Below are 19,781 nucleotides of genomic sequence, written 5' to 3'. Positions count from 1 at the left end.
TTTAACTCCTTGACACGAAGATAAGCACCTTGAAGAGTCTTGAAAAAGCTGGAAAAAAAAAAACCAAAATGTTCATGGCTGGCAAAAAACTTAATTTGGGAAGAAAAGGGATTTTGGGGACTGCGGTTTGTGCTGGAGAAGGTGCTGCCTCTGGAACATTTTGGGGGAAGAAAGTTATTTTGGGAGGGGGTTGGGGGGTGGGTTGTGCATGCTCATGAATTTGCAATGACGGCAAATGTCCTGGATGAGTTTGGGAGGAAAGGGTTAAGCCCCTGGGCAGCTGCCTGGATGGGCCATCGGGAAGTTAATGGGGCCGGGATGGCCGGGGCTGACACAATGGGCAGAAGCATCCCTCCGGGGGGCCCTACACAAAGCCCCAGCCCCCCCAGCACCTACCCATGGCAGATCCCTGCAAGGCCAGGCTGGGAGGGGAAACCATTCCGATCCCAATCTCTGGCTTTGCTCTTGAGATGCAGCCTTGTGCATGGTCCTTGGCATCCTTTTTTTTTTTTTTTCTTTTTTTTTGACTTAGTATATCTTGCAAAGAGACCCCCCCCCCCCCCCAACAACAACAACAACAATAATTATAATAATAAATCCCAGGGTTGTATTCAAACTTTACAGCAACCCCCAGGGTTTATTCCCAATATACAGTCTAGTTGCATTAACCCTATTCTGGAGGGACTGAGGATTTTAAAGAATGTGTCCTTTGGGTTCACATACAGGAAATGGATCCTAATGCTAATTTTAGGAGCATAAATGTGCCCTTCAGCCCCAGTCTCATGGGAAGGGGTTTTGCATGTAGTCTTCCCCCCACTAAGTGTGCATCTTAGATGCATTCTCCTGGGCAAGAGATGCCCCAAGGGACCATCAGTGGGTACCAGCCCCATATCCCACTCTGGAGCAGTCCCTACACATCACACCCCCTTGGAAAATCCTATTAAAACCACAAAGCATCTCTTTCGACTGAAGTTTCTGAATCCATCCAGTGTCCAAAACTGAGTCCAGGGTGCCTGGTTCATATTTTAGCTAAACAAAATTGATGACCATCCGATGACCATCCAATGGATTCTCCTTGAGCTGGTCTGGATATCCAAGAACCACATTCCCCAATGATGTTATATAGGCTTAGAGGTTATAGGGTTACACGGGCTCAGCAACTTAATATGATAAAATGCCCAGGTTTTACTATTTTAGCAAAGCAGAGGATGTCTTTGTGCTTTGAGGGGCCTTGGGGATGTTGTGATAAGGAGGCGGTGCGAGGCAGGTGGTCAAAAAATTGAGCCCTGCGTGCTACTGGGAAGGCAAACCAAAATTTATGACTTTTTCAGCACAGAAGGAGGTGATAAGGGAGAGTTGTGAGGAAGTCTGTGAAAGCTGTGGGGCCCGAGCAGGCACGGGGATAGAAAAAGGGGCCAAAGAAGTATTGAAAACTCTTAGCACAAGAAAGTGTGCAAGGTGTTTTGGGTTGCTCACGTCTGAAGCTGGCATTGCAGCCATTAAATGCGATGTCCCTCCAAGAGGAGTTCCTTTTTTTTTTTTTTTTCCCTCCTTTTGGGCAGTGCAAGCTGAGTTTCTTTGGGCATGAGAAAGATTCCTCGAGACCAGAAACAGCGGAGGAACCACAGGAGGTGGGTGCAGACTGGGTCGCCAGCCAGGTGTTGAGACCACCACTATGGAGGTACTTTTGGGGTTCACCTCCAGGCCATGGACACTCATGATGGTGACCAGACCAGAGCTAAAGGCTTGTCAACATGGGAATCTCCTCCGTTCCCAAATGGGTGATGGGCTTACAGTAGTGCAAGAATGGTGTATCCTTGGCTATGCAGGTTGTTGTAGGTCCCATGAGAAGGTCGTGGTGGTTCTTGCAGAAGGAAGGGTGGTTTTGCCTTTTGGGAGATGCTTTCTGAGAGATTTGACCTCTTCCGTTGCAACTGGGGAGCCTGTTTTTAAGATACAGCCCCCCCGTGCACCCAAACCAGGCCACTGGATGGAGCGAGGTCATCTTTTTGGGGGTAGAAGTCCTTGAAGCAGCTCAAATTTCTTTGTATGTTATCTGCAGAGCTGCAAGGAAATTTAGATTTGAGGGAAGAGGAAAAAAATAAATAAAACAACACTATTTCTTGGCCCACGTGAGCACATAAAGTAGCAGAAAACTGGGAAGAAAAAAAAAAAAAACAAAAAAAAAAAGAGAGAGAGAGAGAGAGAGATCAAGCAGCATGCAGGCTGGAAGGCTGTTGTGCATTTTCCTAAAAAAAAAAAAAGCATTTGTTTGCACATGGAGAATAGCAAATGTCCCTTCCAGCCTTCCTGTGCTGCTTTGCAGGCTTTTATTCCCTGTGCTGGAATAGCAGGCACACACAAAAAAAGTGTTCCCCGGGACCAGAAATAGCCTGGGGAAGGCTTTCCAAGCTGAATAGCAGCATGGGGCTGCATTAGGTATGTATCAGGTGAGCAATCTCTGGAAGAAAGGGTACTTGGCACCTGTGGGGTGCTCCTGGATAGCAGGGCTGATAAGGTGGATTTTTTTTATTTTTTTTTCCCCAGGGGAGTTGAGAGACTTTCCAGCCAGGCGGTAGGCATGGGGAGCTGAAATTTCTTCCTAAATTTCTTCTTTCTTTAATATTCTCCGTGGGTTTTGGCATATTTATTGCTTTAGATGGATGCCTTGGCCAGCCCTGCTTCCCCATGGGTGAACATCTCAGCTCTTGCATTTTCCATGGAAATACGGGGAGATGATGATTAAGGGCAGAAGCACCCAATTAATATTTGCAGCCAGAAAAAGCTAAAAAACAGCTCAGAAGAGAAAAAAATTGATACCCAAACCATAAGCCACCGGCTTATTTGGGGCAGCAGGCAGAAAGGGCTCTTTGGTGAATAAAGGAAGAGATTTTGAAAGGCAGGTGATGCTGCAAATTTGAAATTTAGCGTTTGGGTGGAAAAGTTAGTTTCTTGTGCAAAAAGTTTGTTGATGGTAAGAACACAAGAGTTCTTATGAAAAAGACAGTGTTGTTCATTAAATAACATTATATGATGTTGACATTAACATTAAATAACATTAAATAGCATTAACATCAAATAATACTAACAATAACATTTACTAACATTAACATAAATAACATTAATATTAAACTAACATTAACTATCATTAAATGACATTAACTTTAAATAACATGAACTAACATTAGTATTAAATAACATTGACATTAAATAACATTAAAGTTTTCTGTGAATGCAATAATTTTACACATTTTGAAGTGGCTGAGATCTCGTAGACCTCTACTCAAGAACTATGTATCACACCTCGAGGGCATAAACAATATAAACATTCTTCAATGTTTTTGGGGGGCTTTGCTCCTATGTAGGATTTACTGAGCACTGTAAAGTTAAAGGATTGAAATCTTAACGATATTTAATTGAGTGGGTGGGGGGTTGACCCTCTCTGGTCTGATAAATAATCACGGTAAAACCCACTAAGGAAGAAAAACCCTGGAGACACCAAAAAATTGGGAATTGGGCAACTCTGCGATAAAGGAACAATTTTCTCCTGATGGAAGTGATGGAAGCTCTTGGTCTCACTTGAAAATGGCCTTTTTTTTTTTTTTTTTTTCAGATTGTGGTTGGCTGGCTTGGGTCTAGGAGGAAATTGAGCTGGCAGGGGTGGGGGTGGTAGTGCAGGGAGAAATGCAGAGCCCAGGCAGCTCCCATTCATCAGGGTGATAAAGAAATAACTGCACTCCTAAAGACAAACATTTGTCGGGGATTTTCTTTTCCTTTTTTCTTTTTCTTTTTCTTTTCCTTTTTTTTTTTTTTTTTTTCTTCTGTAAAAGAAAGGGGTCAGTGCCTGTTGAAGGTGCTAATGAAATCAAGCAGGAAAAAAAAAAGCTTCACTTTAAGTGCACAGTGCAATTTAAAATCTCTCTCTCCACGTTTCAGGAAGGTTTCTCTACCTGGGAAATCTGAATCTGGACAATTTTTATTTGGAAAAAAAGGGCAGAACAGAAATGTGCTTCCCCCCCTCTCCCCCCTTCCTCCCCCGCCTTGCAAGTTAGTTTCTTTAGGAAAGGAAAATTTGGGAGTTTGAGGATGCTGTGGGCTCAAAGTGAGCCAGGGCCTTTGGGAGCAAAGTTCAGTGCTGGGTTGAATTTTCCACCCCAGGCCTGTTTTATTTCAGATCTCACATCGATTAGGGAAATTGCTATCTTTAATATTGGACAGTGAAAGGGGAAAAAGTTGCCTTAGAAACTCTTGTAGAAATTTAGAATTTTATAAAATTTTGTTGAGGTTAAGGGAATCATGGAAAGTTTGTGCTGTATTTTTTTTTTCCTTTAATTTCTGTGTAGGGGTAGAGGTGTGGGAATTAAATCAGTACTGGGACACTGGGATGTGCTTTAAAGTAACTGCAATAAATCTCCCAGGGAAGTCAGCAGTGAGCGTTTGCAACTGCTGGCTGACACCCATTTTGGGGTTTTAACCAAATATTCCCCATTTTTCCTTATTTCCTCCTTGGGCAGGGCTGGTTCTGGGGGGGCTCAGGCAGAGCTTTTCTCACCTCCAAATTTCTCCCTCCCAGCTTCGCCAGGCAGAGTTGCAAAAAATAAAATAATAATAAAGACAAAGAAAACCAACCAAAAAAAAAAAAAAAAAAACACCACCAAAACTAACTTTATCCCCAAAATCGTGCTCAGGGCTGGCTCCAGCCCTTCCCCACCCCCGCATATGGAGAGGGGAAGGGGAGTGGGCTAACACTACCTTCCCCCCCCCCCCCGACTCCTCCTCCAGGGGGGAGGCAGCGGCGGCGGAGGGCGCGCAGGTAGCACGGGGATGCTCAGGTAACGCGGGGGCGCACAGGTAACATGGAGCCCCTAAAATTAAAGTTTGGAGGAAGGAGGCGTGGGGGTGAGTCCTCCCATCCCCAAAATAACTCCCTCAAACCTCCGGGCTGGATTTAACCAAATATCTCTAAAAATACGGAAAAAAAAAGTGTTTTGTTTTGTTTTGTTTTTGGGTGTGTGTGTGAGGCTTAATGTGCTATTATCACTAATAATTTAATTTTTGTAGGGTGCGCAGAGCCATGGCCCCCACACTGTACCTGGCACTGTTGCCCTGAAACCGGGTATCAGCGATGGAGTCTGCCCAGGTATGGGATGTAAGGGGCACATTGGGGGATACCAGCTCCAGGAGGGGTTGTTAAAGCCATTTTTATTGATTTTTTTTTATAGTTACATATATATATAGATATATATAGATATATATTTGGTGTTTGATTTTTTTTTGTGCTTGTTTTTGTGCTTGATTTCATTTGTGCTTGTTTTTTTTTTTTAATTCTTTATATTTATAAATTTTATTTTAATTTTTCATTTGTGTTGGTTTTCTTTTGTTTGTTTTCACTTCTTTATGTTTATATATTTCACTTTTAATTTTCGTTTATGTTTGTTTCCACTTGTGTTTGTTTTCATTTATATTTATTGTCATTTCTTTATACATATATTATTTATAATTTTCATTTATGTTTCAATTTATCCTTCGTATTTGTACATTTTCATTTGTGTTTTCTTTATGTTTATTCACCTTCATTTTCATTTACATCTATTTTCATTTATTTTTACACATAAGTTACATTCTTATTTTCACATTTCCATCTTTATTTTTAACTTGTCTTCACTTTACTTTTACCCTCATATATATTTTCTTTTCTATAACTTCATTTACTTTGGCTTTTCCCTCCAGGTACCTGAGGCATTCGAAGAGGTAATAGTGATTGACACGGATAAGCAATGGTCTCTCGCAACCCCCCTGCAGAGAAATCAGGCGCCTGTGCTCGAGCCAGGTAGGGAACCCCTCTGCCCCCATTCCCAAAATTCCCTTGGAGCATCGCAGTCCCTCAGTCATGACAGGCAGCTCGGTGTTAAGGAGGACACACCAGTCTTTGAATCTTCCCTAAGCTCATTTCCATGTAGCCCTTCCATTCCTGGTTTCAAGTAGCAAGGCTCCTTTTGAAAGAAATGCAGCTTTTTCAACTCATTTTTTCTTGCTTTGTAATTTGTATGTCTTGGCAAGCACTTCTGTGGTGGGTTTCTGCTTTTGGGATGCTTGACAGAATCTTCATCTCTTTGCTTTTCTACCCTTCCCATGCAAATTCCTAAGAGAAATGTCAGCAGGAGTAGAAGGGAGAATGATGGGTATGGACAGCAAGGGAGAAAAATGCAAAAGGACCTTACCTTGCCCAGGTGATGTCTGTGGAAAAGGGAAGGTGGAATCAACCCTAAATCCAATTGCATTTCCCCTGTACTTGTCCATATACCACTTGTGGAGCTTCCCTGAGTAACTCTGTGCATGATGCTTACTTTGGTAATTAAGTACTTTTAATTAAACCGGCATGGATCTAGAAATTAATTAACTCGGGTCCTGGGCTGCAGGGATGGGCAGGGGGCTTGAGGAAGGTGGGAGATGCTGCATGGGCTGAAAACCACCCACTGCAATACCCTGGAGGGCTTCACCCCCCTGGCTTCAGTTCTCAATTGGCTTCCTACAACTATTTAGAGGCACAAGGATGTGCAGTGAAAGGAGGAAAAACGTGGGGCAGAGGCAGGAGCAGGATCCTTCCCCGGGTGTCCTTGGAAATGGGCTGCAGCTTCTAAACTGGGTCTAGCAGAACCCCAGATGTGCTGCTCTGCTCCCTCCTGCAGGGCTCCTGCTGTGTAACCCTGCAGTGCACTCCAGCTGGGCTGGGGTCCCCCTGTGCTCCCAGAAAAGGAATCTGGCAGCGGTGGGATTCGAACCCACGCCCCCGAAGAGACTGGAGCCTTAATCCAGCGCCTTAGACCGCTCGGCCACACTACCCTTGGGTCAAAGCCCTTCTGCTCCTCCTCTAAAATGACAGCAAAAAAAAAAATTGACGAATTTGACTAATTCACAATGGGACCTTTTAAGATTCTTGTGCCATGCACCAGGGACAATTCAACCTCAGGAGCACGCTGGGAGCTTGCTAAGGGTGCGCAAAAGACCTGCCACCAGGGGGACCCCACGCCATAAAAAGACTCCTTTCCAAACGAATTACACTTTTTCAAAACCTTTTTTCCTGCTTTACATACTTGCTCCTGCACTGCACAGGCCCTCTCTACTCTGATTCTGCTTTTGGCACACTCAAGATTGCTTGTTTCTTTGCTTTTCCACCCTTCTCTTGCAAATTCCCAAGAGAAATATCAGCAGGACAAGAAGGCAGAATGATGGCTATGGACAGCAAGGGAGAAAACTGAAAGGGGATCTTTCTGTGCATGATGCTAATTAGGAATTTCTTTAGTAATTAGGGATTTCTACTTAATCCACAGCCAGAAACTTAGCTGAGAACTTGGCTTAAATGCCAAAACCCTTGTGGTTGGTTCAAACACCCCAAACATTGTCTGCAGGTTGAGCAAAACTGCTGGTGTTGAATTGAGTAAAAACCAAAAATTTGTGGTTTTGCTAGATGGGTCTGGGAGGCTCCTTTGGGCTCACAGTGCCCTCTCCTGACAGCTGGGTGATGAAGCCCATGGGCTTCTCCGGCCAGGAGACGTGAGTTGCAGGTCCGGGAGAAGAGTACGCAAGATGGCAAGATGACTCAAGTTGAGCATTTAGGGCACTGGGATGGGCAATGAAAGGTTTGGGGTTCTGCTCATCACAAGGTGATGTGTGGATGTTGATCCCTAGGTGGATAATGACAGGTACAGCCTTGATTTGGGCTGTTCCTTGGTTGCTTTCCAGTCAGTGTTTGGGAGCAGGGTTGCATCCAGGCAATATTTTGAAGCTCTGAAGATGGACCCAAGTTATTGTGCTTATTAGGAACTTCAGATCTTAAGGGCAAAACAACACCAAAAAAGGAAACAGAGTTGCTTTGTCATCAGATGACCCAGACAAACTTCAGTCTCATCATCCTGCAGGTTTCCCAGATCTTTTATTATCTTTGTTGCTCTTTTCCAATGCAATTTCATTGTGGGACTGGGTAGCATCAGTACTAAGCCTTTTAGCTTAGGTTCCTGCTGGTTTTCTAGATGATATTGACATGCTTTGTCAAGCTGAGCTGCTCCATCTAAGAAATAATGAAAGGCAACGATTCAGGCTTGAAGTACACTGGTGCCCATTAGCAGACAAGAGGACAAAAGTCACCCGTTCAGATGTGCAGCCCGCTGGCCTTTGTGTAGTGCTGCCCACTCCAGCTCTGTCCTTGAGCATCCTTTCTTGCTTTGTGTGCCCCTAGCCCTTCTGCAACGTTCTGCTCTTTGAGGAGATGTTCAACTGGTTGAAGTCTCTGCGTTAACAAGAGGCAGCCCATTACCTTGTGAGTGTGGCAGATATTTCTCCAAGTAAATAAAACTCACTTGGGTGAGATGCACCCAGGCCATCTGCCAGGCCTGGGTCACAACCTGTTCTCCTTTCTCTGTTTCTCTAGCCTTCCTTTTCCTCCTGCTCCATACTGCCAGAATCTGTTCAGATGGGCACTTTCTGCACTTCTCATCCGCTCTCCCTGCTGTTTGGCTTTTCTGTCTTCTTGAGAAGTAGTCTTGGAGGCTGATTCCTCTCTTCAAGCTTCCTATGCCCTGGTATATGCATCTGCCTTGTGAATCACCTGGAGATCTCTTGAGTGATGAGTGTCTGGGTGTAGATACTGCTCTGGGAAGACCCAGCCCTTCCCTCCTCAAAGAGCCCTGGGCATGTGGATTTTCTTTTCGCTTTGCAGAGGGCTCAGGTATAAGATCACAGCCATGTTCCCTGTGATGAGGCTTCGTGCGTGGCTGTGCTCTACCCAGTAGTCCACTGCTGTCTAACTGAGCAGTCTTCCCAGCGTACAGCCCTGGGCTGCTCATTCATCTGGAGCAAGGGGAAGAGGCTTGGATCCCCGACATCGAGACCTCTGAGGATGAAGAACCAGTGAGACCCCTCCTGAGGCTGTGGGCGAGGAAGAGGAAGCGGTGGAAAAGCTGCCGAGATGCAGCAAGTTCCTCCGGCTCCAATTCATCCTACTCAGGTAAGGGGCTTGTTTTCTCCCCTGAGCTGGGGACACCCACTGGGACATGTCCACACACCGGGCATCACTCCAGGCCACCCACAAGCAGGACTGTAGTACCATACTGGAAACGGGGGGAGATGGTAGAAGAGGGTGCGGGCATGCAAGGCCATAAGAACCCTTTGAGCTTTGTCATCCATAAATAGCTAATAACTCTCCTTAGAGAGGTGGGCTGCTGCTTCTAGATCAGCTTGGCCTGGTAGGATGAGGCCTGACAGCACTTCTTGGTGACGCTTTTCTCCATCCTTCCTGCAAGCCCCCTACCCTGAACGTTGAGGCTGGTGGTGAATTCCCTCCTTTTTATGGTTCTCCTCCAGGGAAAAAAATGTGCGGGGTCCTGTCCTTCATTCTTCTGTCTTTGTTCCCACTTCTCCCAGACACTTTTCCATGGTTCTTCTGGTTTCTCTCCCTCTGTCCTGGCAGGTGATGGGTTGACAAGCGAGACGGAGGACAGTTCACAGGAGGAAGAGGGAGAGTGGGTGGAGCTGCGTGGTGAGACCATGAGGAATCCCAAAGATGGTACTTCCCTGGGTTACGAGCACCACAAGAGCCACTCAGGACGGAGATCAGCTTCCTCCAGCCACAACGGGAGGAAGCATCCACACAAGAGCTCATCGAGGATAGAGCTCGGGCAACACAAGCATGCGTGCAGGAAGTGTGGGAAGAGCTTCAGCCGTGGCTCATCCCTCAACCGGCACCAGAGGGTCCATGTGGGGGAGAAGCCTTTCGCGTGCTGCAAGTGTGGGAGAAGTTTTGTGTGCAGCTCCAGCCTCAAAGACCACCTGAAAAACCCCTGCCAGGAGAAACCCTACAAGTGCCCCAAGTGCGAGAAGCGCTTTGTGTCCAGCAGCTCTCTCCAGAAGCATTGCAAGCTCCACCACGAGAGCAACGTGTACCAGTGCTCTGAGTGTGGGAAAAACCTCACTTCCAACTCCGCTCTTCTCATCCACCACAGGATACACACCGGCGAGAGGCCCTACAAATGCCCCGAGTGTGGGAAGAGCTTCATGGCCAACAAGTCGCTTAGCAAGCACCGCAAGAGCCACACAGAGGACGGGATCTTTGTCTGTCCAGACTGCGGGAAAAAACTCACTTCCAACTCAACTCTCATCATCCACCGGCGCATACACACGGGTGAGAGGCCCTACGAGTGCCCCGAGTGTGGGAAGCGCTTCATGGCCAACAAATCGCTCAGCAAGCATCGCAAGAGCCACCTGGAGGAGGGGACCTATAAATGTCCCCAGTGCAGGGAAAGCTTTACAAAGAACTCAGCCTACGTAGCCCATCTCAGGACCCACCAGGGTCAGCCCCCTTATCGCTGCTCCGACTGCGGGGAAGCCTTCTTTGAAAGCTCGGCGTTCAACCAACACCGGAAAAAGCACTTGGTAGGGAAACCCTATCAGTGCCCTGACTGCGGGATGGGCTTCACTCTTCCCTCAGCCCTCCTCCTCCACCAGAAAAGCCATGTGGGGCCCAGGCCCCATGTCTGTTCCGACTGCGGGAAAGCCTTTCGGGAGACCACGTCCCTCCGCAGGCACCAGCGCATCCACACGGGTGAAAAGCCCTACCAATGCTCATACTGTGAGAAAAGCTTTCGGGCCAGCTCCACCCTCATCATCCACCAGAGGATCCACACTGGGGAGAAACCCTACAAATGCACCAAATGCACCAAGTGCTTCATGTCCAGCTCTTCCCTCATGAAGCACCTGCGGACACACCTCCGGAAGGAGCTGCACAGTGAGTGAGTTGGTTTGGCCCAGCCCTTTCTTGGGGGCCTTCGGGTCTCCATCCCCACGACATCGCAGCTCCTCCGCATCCCATCCATCCTAGAACTTGAGTTTCGCTGCTGCTCGTGCCTTCAACTCCGAGAATAACTTTTACTGTTCCTCCCAAACAACCCTCTGAAGATTACATCTGTGAATTAAGGAGGACCAGGCATGCAGCTGTTGGTCATGGCACAGCTTCTCGTAGTGCTTAGGGAACATGGTGGTCAGTCAGTTCCCAGTTCCGGGATGACTTTGGGGATGGTGGGAGCCCAGTGGGATGGAGGATGATGGGGTTTGTGGTGGTGGATCTCCACTGGAATTGAGGACAATGGAATTTTGGGAGATGGGACCTTGCTGGAAGGAAGGAAGATGGGTTTGGGGATGATAGGGTCTCAGTAGGATAAGAGATGAGGGTTTTTTGAATAGTTAGACCCCACATGGATGGAGATGGATGATGGGGTTTGCGGACCACTGCTACTGAATGCAGTGTCTTCCAAATGCATTTCCTTCCCCAGTTTCCCCACTGTGTCTGCTCTTGATTTTAATGCTGCAATGTTTAGAATAAATTTCCCAATGAATTTGGTTTGAGAGTGTCAGCTTCTTTGTCATGCTTGCTTTAAGAGGAGGTGCAATAAAGTGGAGCTGGTTTTCTGGGAGCACAGGGTTGCTATTGATTCCTGACGGTTGGGGGAAGCTGGGGTGGCCCCATGGCTCCTGCATGCCCATCTCATGAAGAATTTGGGCGCTGGGAAGTGAAACGACTGCAGCAGGATGGGTGCTGAGGCATGGAGGTGGCTTGCAAAGACTTGAGGGAGAGCTGCAAAGCTGAGGCCAACTGCTGTCTCTGCTTGGAGAATTTCCAAGAGTTCGTGATACCCCCTGTGGGTACAGCCTCTGCAGAGCCTGTGTGATGGGAGGCTAGAAGCTCTTTGGGTTCCCCCAGGGTAGGGCAATGACCCAGCTGGGACAAGTGCACCCGGGTTTCAGCTGAGGAGTCATGGGGAGCTGGAGCATAGGTTCCTCCTGGCTCTGACTCCCAGGACCAACACCAAGGAGACGGTCTGCTGCAAGACGTCTTCCCAGACAGAAAAGCCTCAGAAAAGACAGCATCCAGGAAATGCCACTGCCAGAATCCATCTTCCTGTGCAAAACTTTATTTGTCACAGCCCTGCTCCAGAGGAGGTAACACAGAGCCCCCACAGGCTGCTCATGCTCAGTACCAGGCACAGAGCAAGGATCAACCCCAACCTAGGAGGCAAAGGTGGCCTGCAATGGCCGGCAGCACACAGTGACCACATCCCTTGCCCTGGGGTCTGCAAGCAGTGCAAGCAGAGGGGAGAGGAGCGTGGAGAGCTGCTGCAGCCCCTGTGCTGCCTGCTGGGGCTCAGAGGCAGGGTGACACCTGTGGGTACCAGTAGGGCTTGTGCCCCAGCACAGGAGTCACGGGCAGGGCAGAACTCAGGGGCTGCAAGGGGCCTGGTCCCTGCTTGCAGCATGCCAGCCCTCCTCCAGCTGCAGGGAGGAACACAGGGCAGCCCCTGGCCCCACTGCCCCTCATTTTTGTGCTGCTCCTGCAGAACCAAGGAGAGGTGATGCAGGAGTGGCTGGAGAAGGGCAGGAGTGCCCCAGGGCCGGGGACACGGTCTGGGGGTTGCTGTCCCTCAGGCACAGCTGAATTCCCTGTGTCCACAATAGGAACCAGGGACGGATGGGCTTTTTATCGAAGTTGGCTGCTGTGAAAGTGAAGATCTCAACTCCGTTGTCAGCGTTGATAAAAGACACGTGCTGCTGGGTGCAGTCCAGACAGACCCAGATCCTCGTGGGGACAGGGGACATGGACAGGGTAGTGCGAGGAGATGTGAGAGACATGAGCTGTCCATCATACTGCACAGCCCAGATCCCTTCTTCAGGGTTCATTTTGAGCACCCCCTTCCTCTTCACAGATGCCCTGGCCACCCCCACAGCCCAGCAAGAATTACTTTCTCTCGCCGCCTCCCCCTCCACCTCCACCTCCCACCAGTGCCTCCCATCTCTGAACTCCTCATAGCCCAGCACACAGCACCGACTCTCAAATCTCTCATCTGTGTCAGGAACGTCCTTCAATTCACTTTCCCATCTCACACTCCTGTGGTCCTCTGACAGGATGAGCTCACGATGAGCTGTGTCTGCATCCAGGGTCACCTTCACTGCAGGGACAGAAGGAGCTAGGCCATCAGGGGCAGAACTCAGACCTGGGCAAGCTTTCCCCAGCTCAGGGCCAGGAGCTGCCCCACAGGGTAGGAGATGGGGCACCTCTTGGCTTCTCAACATGCCCCAGCAAGGGCAGGGGAAGCACCTCAGCGGGTAACTCAGTGCACACCTACCTCTATTTTGAGGCAACAGACACCTTCTCCATGCTGGAAGGAGAGGGGAGAGCTGGTCACAGCCCATGGCTGGTGCCCAGTGGGTGTGGGCAGGTTGAGGGGCCAGCCCTGGGCTGCTCTGTCCCAGCTGCCCACCCTCCCCTGCACATCGCCTTGTTGATGCCCTGGGGCTTAAATGCAGGGACACTCACCCAGCTCTGCAGCTAGTTCCTCTGAAAAGGAATATAAGAGCAATGCATTGATGAGAGGAGTCAGGTTCTTATCATGTGGCTGCTACAAAGGAATGACCCCCAGTTCCTTCAGTACTGGGGTGAGGGGGCAGGGAAAGATACTCACTCAGTCTTTCAGCTTTTTCTTCTGGAAAAGCATAAGGAATACATGATCAGAGAGAAATACTTCTCATCCCATGTCTACATCGCAAATTCTTTCAGTTCATGGATGGACACTCACCTATCTCTGCAGCTTGTTCCCCTGGAAAAGAAAGAGAAAAGAACGTACGGTCAGAAGGGAGTATGCCAATGGGAAGACACCAAATGCCTTCTCTTAGTGGAAGGAGACTTACCCAGCTCTGCATCCTTTTTTGCTGCTATAGAAAAGCAAAAGGAATGAATGGTCAGAGTGGAGAGACTTTCACTTGGCACTCCCCACTCCCACCCCAGGCTCCAGCTGCTCCTTCAGCACCCCCGAGCCACCAGCACGCAAGCCCCCAGAGCCCACCCAGACCAGGCCCTCCCACAGAGACACCACTTTCAGGGGCTGGGGGCAGGGACTGCAAGGACTCACCCAGCTCTCGGCTCTGTGCCGCTGAAAAGCAAATGCAGAGGAAGAGGTGGTGAGCAGAGCAGCTTGGTTGCTGGGTGGGAACATGTGCAGGGGGGCTGCGCCTTGCCACCAGCCCCACGCTGCAGCCATGCTCCCTGGCCTCCCACCCAAGGCCCCTTGCCTTCTCCCCTGCCTTCCTTGCCCAAGGCAGAGGCCCAAGACGATCCTAAGGCCTTTGGCATCCCCAGGAGAACATTCCCTTCCTCCTCCTACGCACCTCCCTGGGCCAGGGCTCAGCCCCGCTCCACACCCAGGGGGGTCCCTGCAGAACACCTCCCTCTGCTCCATCCCTGCGCTGCCAGCTTACCTTGCTTTCGGAAGAGATAGACTCCGAGGCCAATGGACACAGCCAAAAGCACGAGGACCAGAGCCAGAGCCACCTTCCAGGGCTGGGCATTGTGGAAGAAGGGAGCTGAGAAAAGGCACCAGGAAAAGGGCTGCGTTTACATGCCCGCAGGTGGAAGAGCAAGACCCAGACTTCTCCTGGGTCGGGACAAGTGCAGGGGCCAGGAACACCTCACCCTGGCTGTGCCATTTGTACCTGCAATGTGCAGGGATGATTCCCATTCCTGCTGGAGGCGGCTGCTCCTGACCACGCAGGACAAGGGCCCCTCCACGCTCCCGGTCATGATGACAGCGCCTTCGATTTCAAAGAGCCCCTCCTGGTCCTGGGAATGTGTCTGGGAGACCGAGGGCAGGTGCTGCCCACGAGCATCCCTCCACAGCAGCTGTGGCAGCGGGTACCAGCTGGCCGATCGACACAGCACGCGGACGCCTCCGTCCTCGTAGCCCCCCAGGGAGAGGTGGGGGTCAGCACCTGTGGCTGGGGGAAGAGCATGTGGCTGGGGCTTGACTTGGGGAGGGATTCGGTTCCAAGGCAAAGACCCCATCTGCTCCCATGCCAGACACAGCACAGACCAACCACGGCCCCAGGGTCTCAGGGACCGGGCACTCCACGGAGCCACTCTCACCCCTAAACAGCACCTATTGTTGGCACAGCTGAAGGACCTGCTCAGCAACCTTTGCCCACTGCCCACACAACAGCATGGGGATGGAGTTCAAAGAAGGCCCCTGAGACTGAATTAAATCATTGCATTCATGCAGCTCTTTCTCAATAAAAAGCCTGCAAGGGCACAGGTGTACTCCTTGCTGGAAAAGTGCTCACCAGCAGAGGAGAAGCCCCATCACACTGTACTGTTTGCAAGGCCTCGTAGATGGCCATGAGGATGGGACAGGGTCCTGGCTGGAACACAGAAACCCTGGGACACCTGCACCATCCCTTGAATGCCTCACACCAGCCACTAACCTGACAACTCTAGCTCCACAACTGCTTCGTCATAAGCATCAGCATTTTTCACAGTGCAGATGTACAGGCCATCATCAGAGGGTCTCAGCCCCGTGATTCGCAAGTCCAGGCTTCCAGCAGAGAGACCATCTCTGTCCAACTCTGTCCTCCCAGCATATGCCCCTATCTGCTCCCCATACAGGTCCTCTCCATTGCGGTAGTGGTGCACTGTCTCAGACAAATCATCCCGAATCCACCTGACCTCCAAGCTGTGAGCATCGCGTTGAGGGGACAAGTGGCAGGGCAGCACAACATCCTGCCCCACGGTGGCAGTGACAGGCTGGCCTGGTCCCTCCACTCTGAGCTGGGCTGGGCAATGGAGAAGGGCACAGAAAGGCGGTGAGACGTTGCCATCGTAAATTTAGTGTCAGTGAGTGACAAAGGGCGAGCTGTGCATGAGTTGGTGCGTGCTGTGTCCCCCGTAACCCCTTGGAAACCACCCGGGAAACAGGAGAGGGCGAGGGAGGACATGCAGGAGAAGGAGGTGTGCTGGGAGTGGGAGCCCTCTCTGCAGCATTCAGGCAGGTGAAGGAGACACAGAAAGGGCAGTCAAGGCAGTGCCCGTATTGTGTGAAAGAACCAAAGTGAAAGTGAAACCCAGCTGCCAGGGCTGATCTGTGGGCTAGGGCTCCCTCTGCTCCACAGCCTCTCCTTTACCCTATGGCAGCACGTCTGCTAGGCCTAGGGGGGAGAGCCCCCAGCAGTCCCGCAGTATCCTACCTGAGCCCAGCTGGAGGAGGAGCAGAGTGACGAGGGAAGTCAGGAGGCCCCTGACATGGCCTATGAGGCTGGGGTGGCTGCAGCCCCAGGAGAGCCCCATCTGTGCTGCAGCAGGAGCAGGAGCTGGGGGCAGAAGTAGGGGCAGAAGAAAGAGGGGACCGAGGGGCTTCAGGTACCACAGGCAGATGGGGAAGGAGTCACCTTGGGCCCGGACACAAATAGCCACAGCAAGCAGCACCTTGGGCAAGGCGCAGAGCCTGTGCTTATCACGGGCGGGGGGACACAGCAGGCAGCCCCCAGGGGTTCTCCTCCAGGGAAGCCCCACGGAGAGGTCTCTCACCACACCCAGCCGAGCTGCAGGAAACACAGGGGTATGCCAAAATTCCAGATCTCCTACGCAGTTCCGGACAACAGTAAAACTCTGGGAGGAGCTTGGACATTTGGGGGCTGGGAGCAAGAGGCTCCAGAGCGTAGCGGAATCAGAGGCTGCAGGGAAAGTGGCACAGCTGTGTGCTGAGACAGGGAACAAGGGAAAGCATGTCTATATTGCAGGGTTCAGCTAACCCAGGGATTATGTTGTATATCAGCCTCAAGGACAGGACTGAGCTAGGGAGTAAGAGGACAGGATGACCCTAAAAGATTGAAACAGGGAACAAGGCAAAGGATGTTGATTCAGTAGTTCTTAGCTAACACAGTTGAGTTAGCTAACCACAAGGAGAGGGCAACCCGAACAATAAGGGAGTCAAAGACTGCATGCATAGATAACGAAGCCAGCAAGAACTGGCTTGACTGCTGAAGTCTGTAAAAGAAAGGAAAGATCAGAAGTTTATCAGTGAGGAAGGCTTCTGTCCTACATCAAAAGACCAGCAGAGTACACTGGACAACTGCCTGAGGATTCTAGTGTGCATGCAGATAGGGGTGGAAACCTATGTTAATGATTTACGGAGACCTGATGAATATGTAAGAGACTTGCAGGAAATGAAATGAATATACACATATCCCATCAATATAAACACCCTGGCAGTAACCATTGGTGTGCATGCTAGGAGGTGCGATCCCCCTTGCACCCAGTACTGTAATAAACGTACCTGCTTTATAACTCTTTAGGAGTTGTGAAGTTTGATTTCCATGCCTAAGTGCTGAGCGCCATGCTACCACCCTTTGCCCAGAGTGGTGCAGGCAAAGAACCAGCCCCACTCCTGGCTCTGCCCATGCAGAGGAGGAAGAAATGGGCAGACCATTTGCCCTCTGGCAAGAGAAGCCCTGTTGCAGCAGGGTTGGGGCTTGGGCATGGAAGTGGCTTCCGAGGACCAGAGGGGCAGCTTCTGCATGCAGCCAGGATGATGACATGGATGACCTGTTCTTGAAGGAACTAAGGCATGCATCTGGATCTGCTGCCCTTGTCATTAAGGGGAAAGATTCAAATGGCCAAAGCTCTATTAGAGTTGAAGCTTAACAGTATTGTTAACTCACAAACACTGAGTTTGTGTCTGACACTGAATTGGGAGGAGATGCTGGCTCTGTCAAAGGTGGAGAGGCCTTGCAGAGGGATCTGGCCAAAGGGGAGAGCTGGGCATCCACCACCTGTGGGAAGTTTAACAAGAGCAAGTGCCGGGCCCTGAACCTGGGCAGGGGCAGCCCCGGCTGTACGGACAGCGTGGGGGGCGAGAGGCTGGAGAGCAGCCCCCAGAACGGGAGCTGGGGGCGTTGTGGCCGATGGCAAGTTGGATGTGAACCAGCTACGGGCCCTGGCAGCCCAAAGGGCCAAGCGTGCCCTGGAGTGCTTCAGGCACGGCACTGCTGGCTGGCCGAGGGAAGGGATCGTCCCGCTCTACTCAGCCTGCTGCAGCCTCACCTCGAGCACTGCGTGCAGCTGTGGGCACCACAGCAGACGAAGGGCGTGAAACTGTGCGAGAGCCTCCAAGGGAGGGCTACGAGGACGGCGAAGGCTCTGCAGGGCAAGGCATGTGAGGAGCGGCTGAAGGCACTTGTCTTGTTGAGCGCAGAGCAGAGGAGACACAGGGGAGGCCTCGTGGCTGTCCACAGCTTCCTGATGAGGGGAGCGCAGGGGCTCTGCTCTCTGGGGACAGCGACAGGGCTCGAGGGAATGGCATGGAGCTGCCACCGGGGAGGGTCAGACCTTCTTGGAGGAAATCCAGGAGCTGGTGATACCCCCTGTGGGCACAGCTTCTGCAGAGCCTGTGTGATGGGAGGTTGGAAGCTCTTCAGGTGCCCCCAGAGCAGTGCAATGTCTAGGTGTACTGTGTTTATGTGGCATGGTTTTGGTATTGGGGTCCATAGGGGTGGCTTCTGCGAGAAGAGTCTTGAAGCTGCCCCATGTCAGATAAGGGCCCCACCGCAGGCCAGAGCCAAGTCAATAAACAATGTTCTTTGTGCTTGTGTGAGAGTATATTTTAAACAGGGAAAAAAAAAAATAAAAAAAAAAGAAAAAGTAAAAAAAAAAAAAAAAACACAAAACACTTCTGCTCAACAGCAGACTGAGAAAGGAATGAGAAACAGCCCTGCAGACACCAAGATCAGTGAAGAAGGTGGGCAGGAGGTGCTCCAGGCACTGGAGCAGAAGTCCCCTGCAGCCTGTCATGAGGCCCATGGTGGAGCAGGGTTCCACGCTGCAGCCCATGGAGGAGACCACGGTGGAGCAGGTGGATCTACCCTGAAGGAGGCTGCGGCCTGTGGAGAACCCCTGCTGGAGCAGATTCCAGTCTATGGAGAGGAGCCCAGGTAGGGGCAGAGGGTCTGGGGGGAGCTGCTGCCTGTGGAGGATCCGTGCTGGAGCAGCTTGCTCCTGATGGATGGACCCCGTGGTACAGACCCATATTGGAGCAGTTCTTGAAGAGACGTTCCCTGTGGGCAGCCCATTGTGGGATCAGTTTGGGAAGGATGGCATCCTGTGGGAGTGACCCCACATGGAGCAGGGGCAGAGAGTGACCAAGAAGGAGCGGTGGAGAAAAACCATCAGGGACTGAATGCAGCCCTCATTCCCCTGTGCCCCTCAGGGGGGAGAAGGTGAAAGAAGGTAGATATGGGGAAGGTGTTTTGGGTGCCTTTCCTTTTTTTCTCACTTCTCTAGGCTGTTTGTAATACGCCATAAATTTTATTATCTCTCTACTCTGAGTCTGTTTTGCCTGTCACAACAATTTTTGACTGAGCTCCCCATGCTTATCTCAACCGTTGAGCCCTTGGCACTGTATTTTCTCCACCTTTCCCTGGCTCTAACTCTCAGGACCAACACCAAGGAGATGGTCTGCTGCAAGATGTCTTCCCAGGCAGAAAAGCCTCAGGACAAAAAACACCCAGCAAATGCCACTGCCAGACTCCATCTTCCTGTGAAAAACTTTATTTGACACAGTTCTGCTGCTGCTGTGCCTTGATGTGCTCCAGAGGAGGGAACACAGAGCCCCCACAGGCTGCTTATGCTCAGCACCAGGCACAGAGCAAAGATCAACCCCAACCTAGGAGGCAAAGGTGGCCTGCACTGGCCAGCAGCACACGGTGACCACATCTCTTGCACTGGGGTCTGCAAGCAGTGCAAGCAGAGGGGAGAAGAGCAATAAGAGCTGCTGCAGCCCCTGTGCTGCCCGCTGGGCTCAGAGGCAGGGAGAGACCCGTGGGTGTCAGCAGGGCTTGTGCCCCAGCACAAGAACCCTGTTCAGGGCAGAGCCCAGGGGCTGCAAGGGGCCTGGTCCCTGCTTGCAGCATCC

At 50.8% G+C, this 19,781-nt stretch overlaps 1 protein-coding gene, 1 long non-coding RNA gene and 1 other non-coding gene across 3 annotated transcripts in view; 1 reads left to right on the top strand and 2 right to left on the bottom strand.

The window, feature by feature from the left end:
• The window catches only part of LOC116500231 (zinc finger protein 208-like), a 437,615-nt gene that overhangs the window by 297,486 nt on the left and 120,348 nt on the right, over window positions 1-19,781 (top strand). Inside the window, 2 exon segments of the mRNA XM_032205145.1 lie at window positions 9,696-9,882; window positions 9,952-10,780. Coding sequence (XP_032061036.1) covers window positions 9,696-9,882; window positions 9,952-10,780 — 1,016 coding nt within the window.
• On the bottom strand, window positions 6,762-6,843 carry TRNAL-AAG. Its single transcript has one exon. It is a non-coding gene; the product is annotated as a tRNA-Leu (tRNA).
• Window positions 12,812-13,384, bottom strand: LOC116500278. The gene is made up of 3 exons (XR_004254275.1): window positions 13,364-13,384; window positions 13,173-13,205; window positions 12,812-12,995 (listed from the first exon to the last, which is right to left on the bottom strand). It is a non-coding gene; the product is annotated as an uncharacterized LOC116500278 (long non-coding RNA).

The sequence above is a fragment of the Aythya fuligula genome, chromosome 33 (assembly GCF_009819795.1).
Source record: "Aythya fuligula isolate bAytFul2 chromosome 33, bAytFul2.pri, whole genome shotgun sequence".
In the NCBI taxonomy this organism is placed as follows: Eukaryota; Metazoa; Chordata; class Aves; order Anseriformes; family Anatidae; genus Aythya; species Aythya fuligula.
This window is presented reverse-complemented; position numbering and strand designations above follow the sequence as displayed.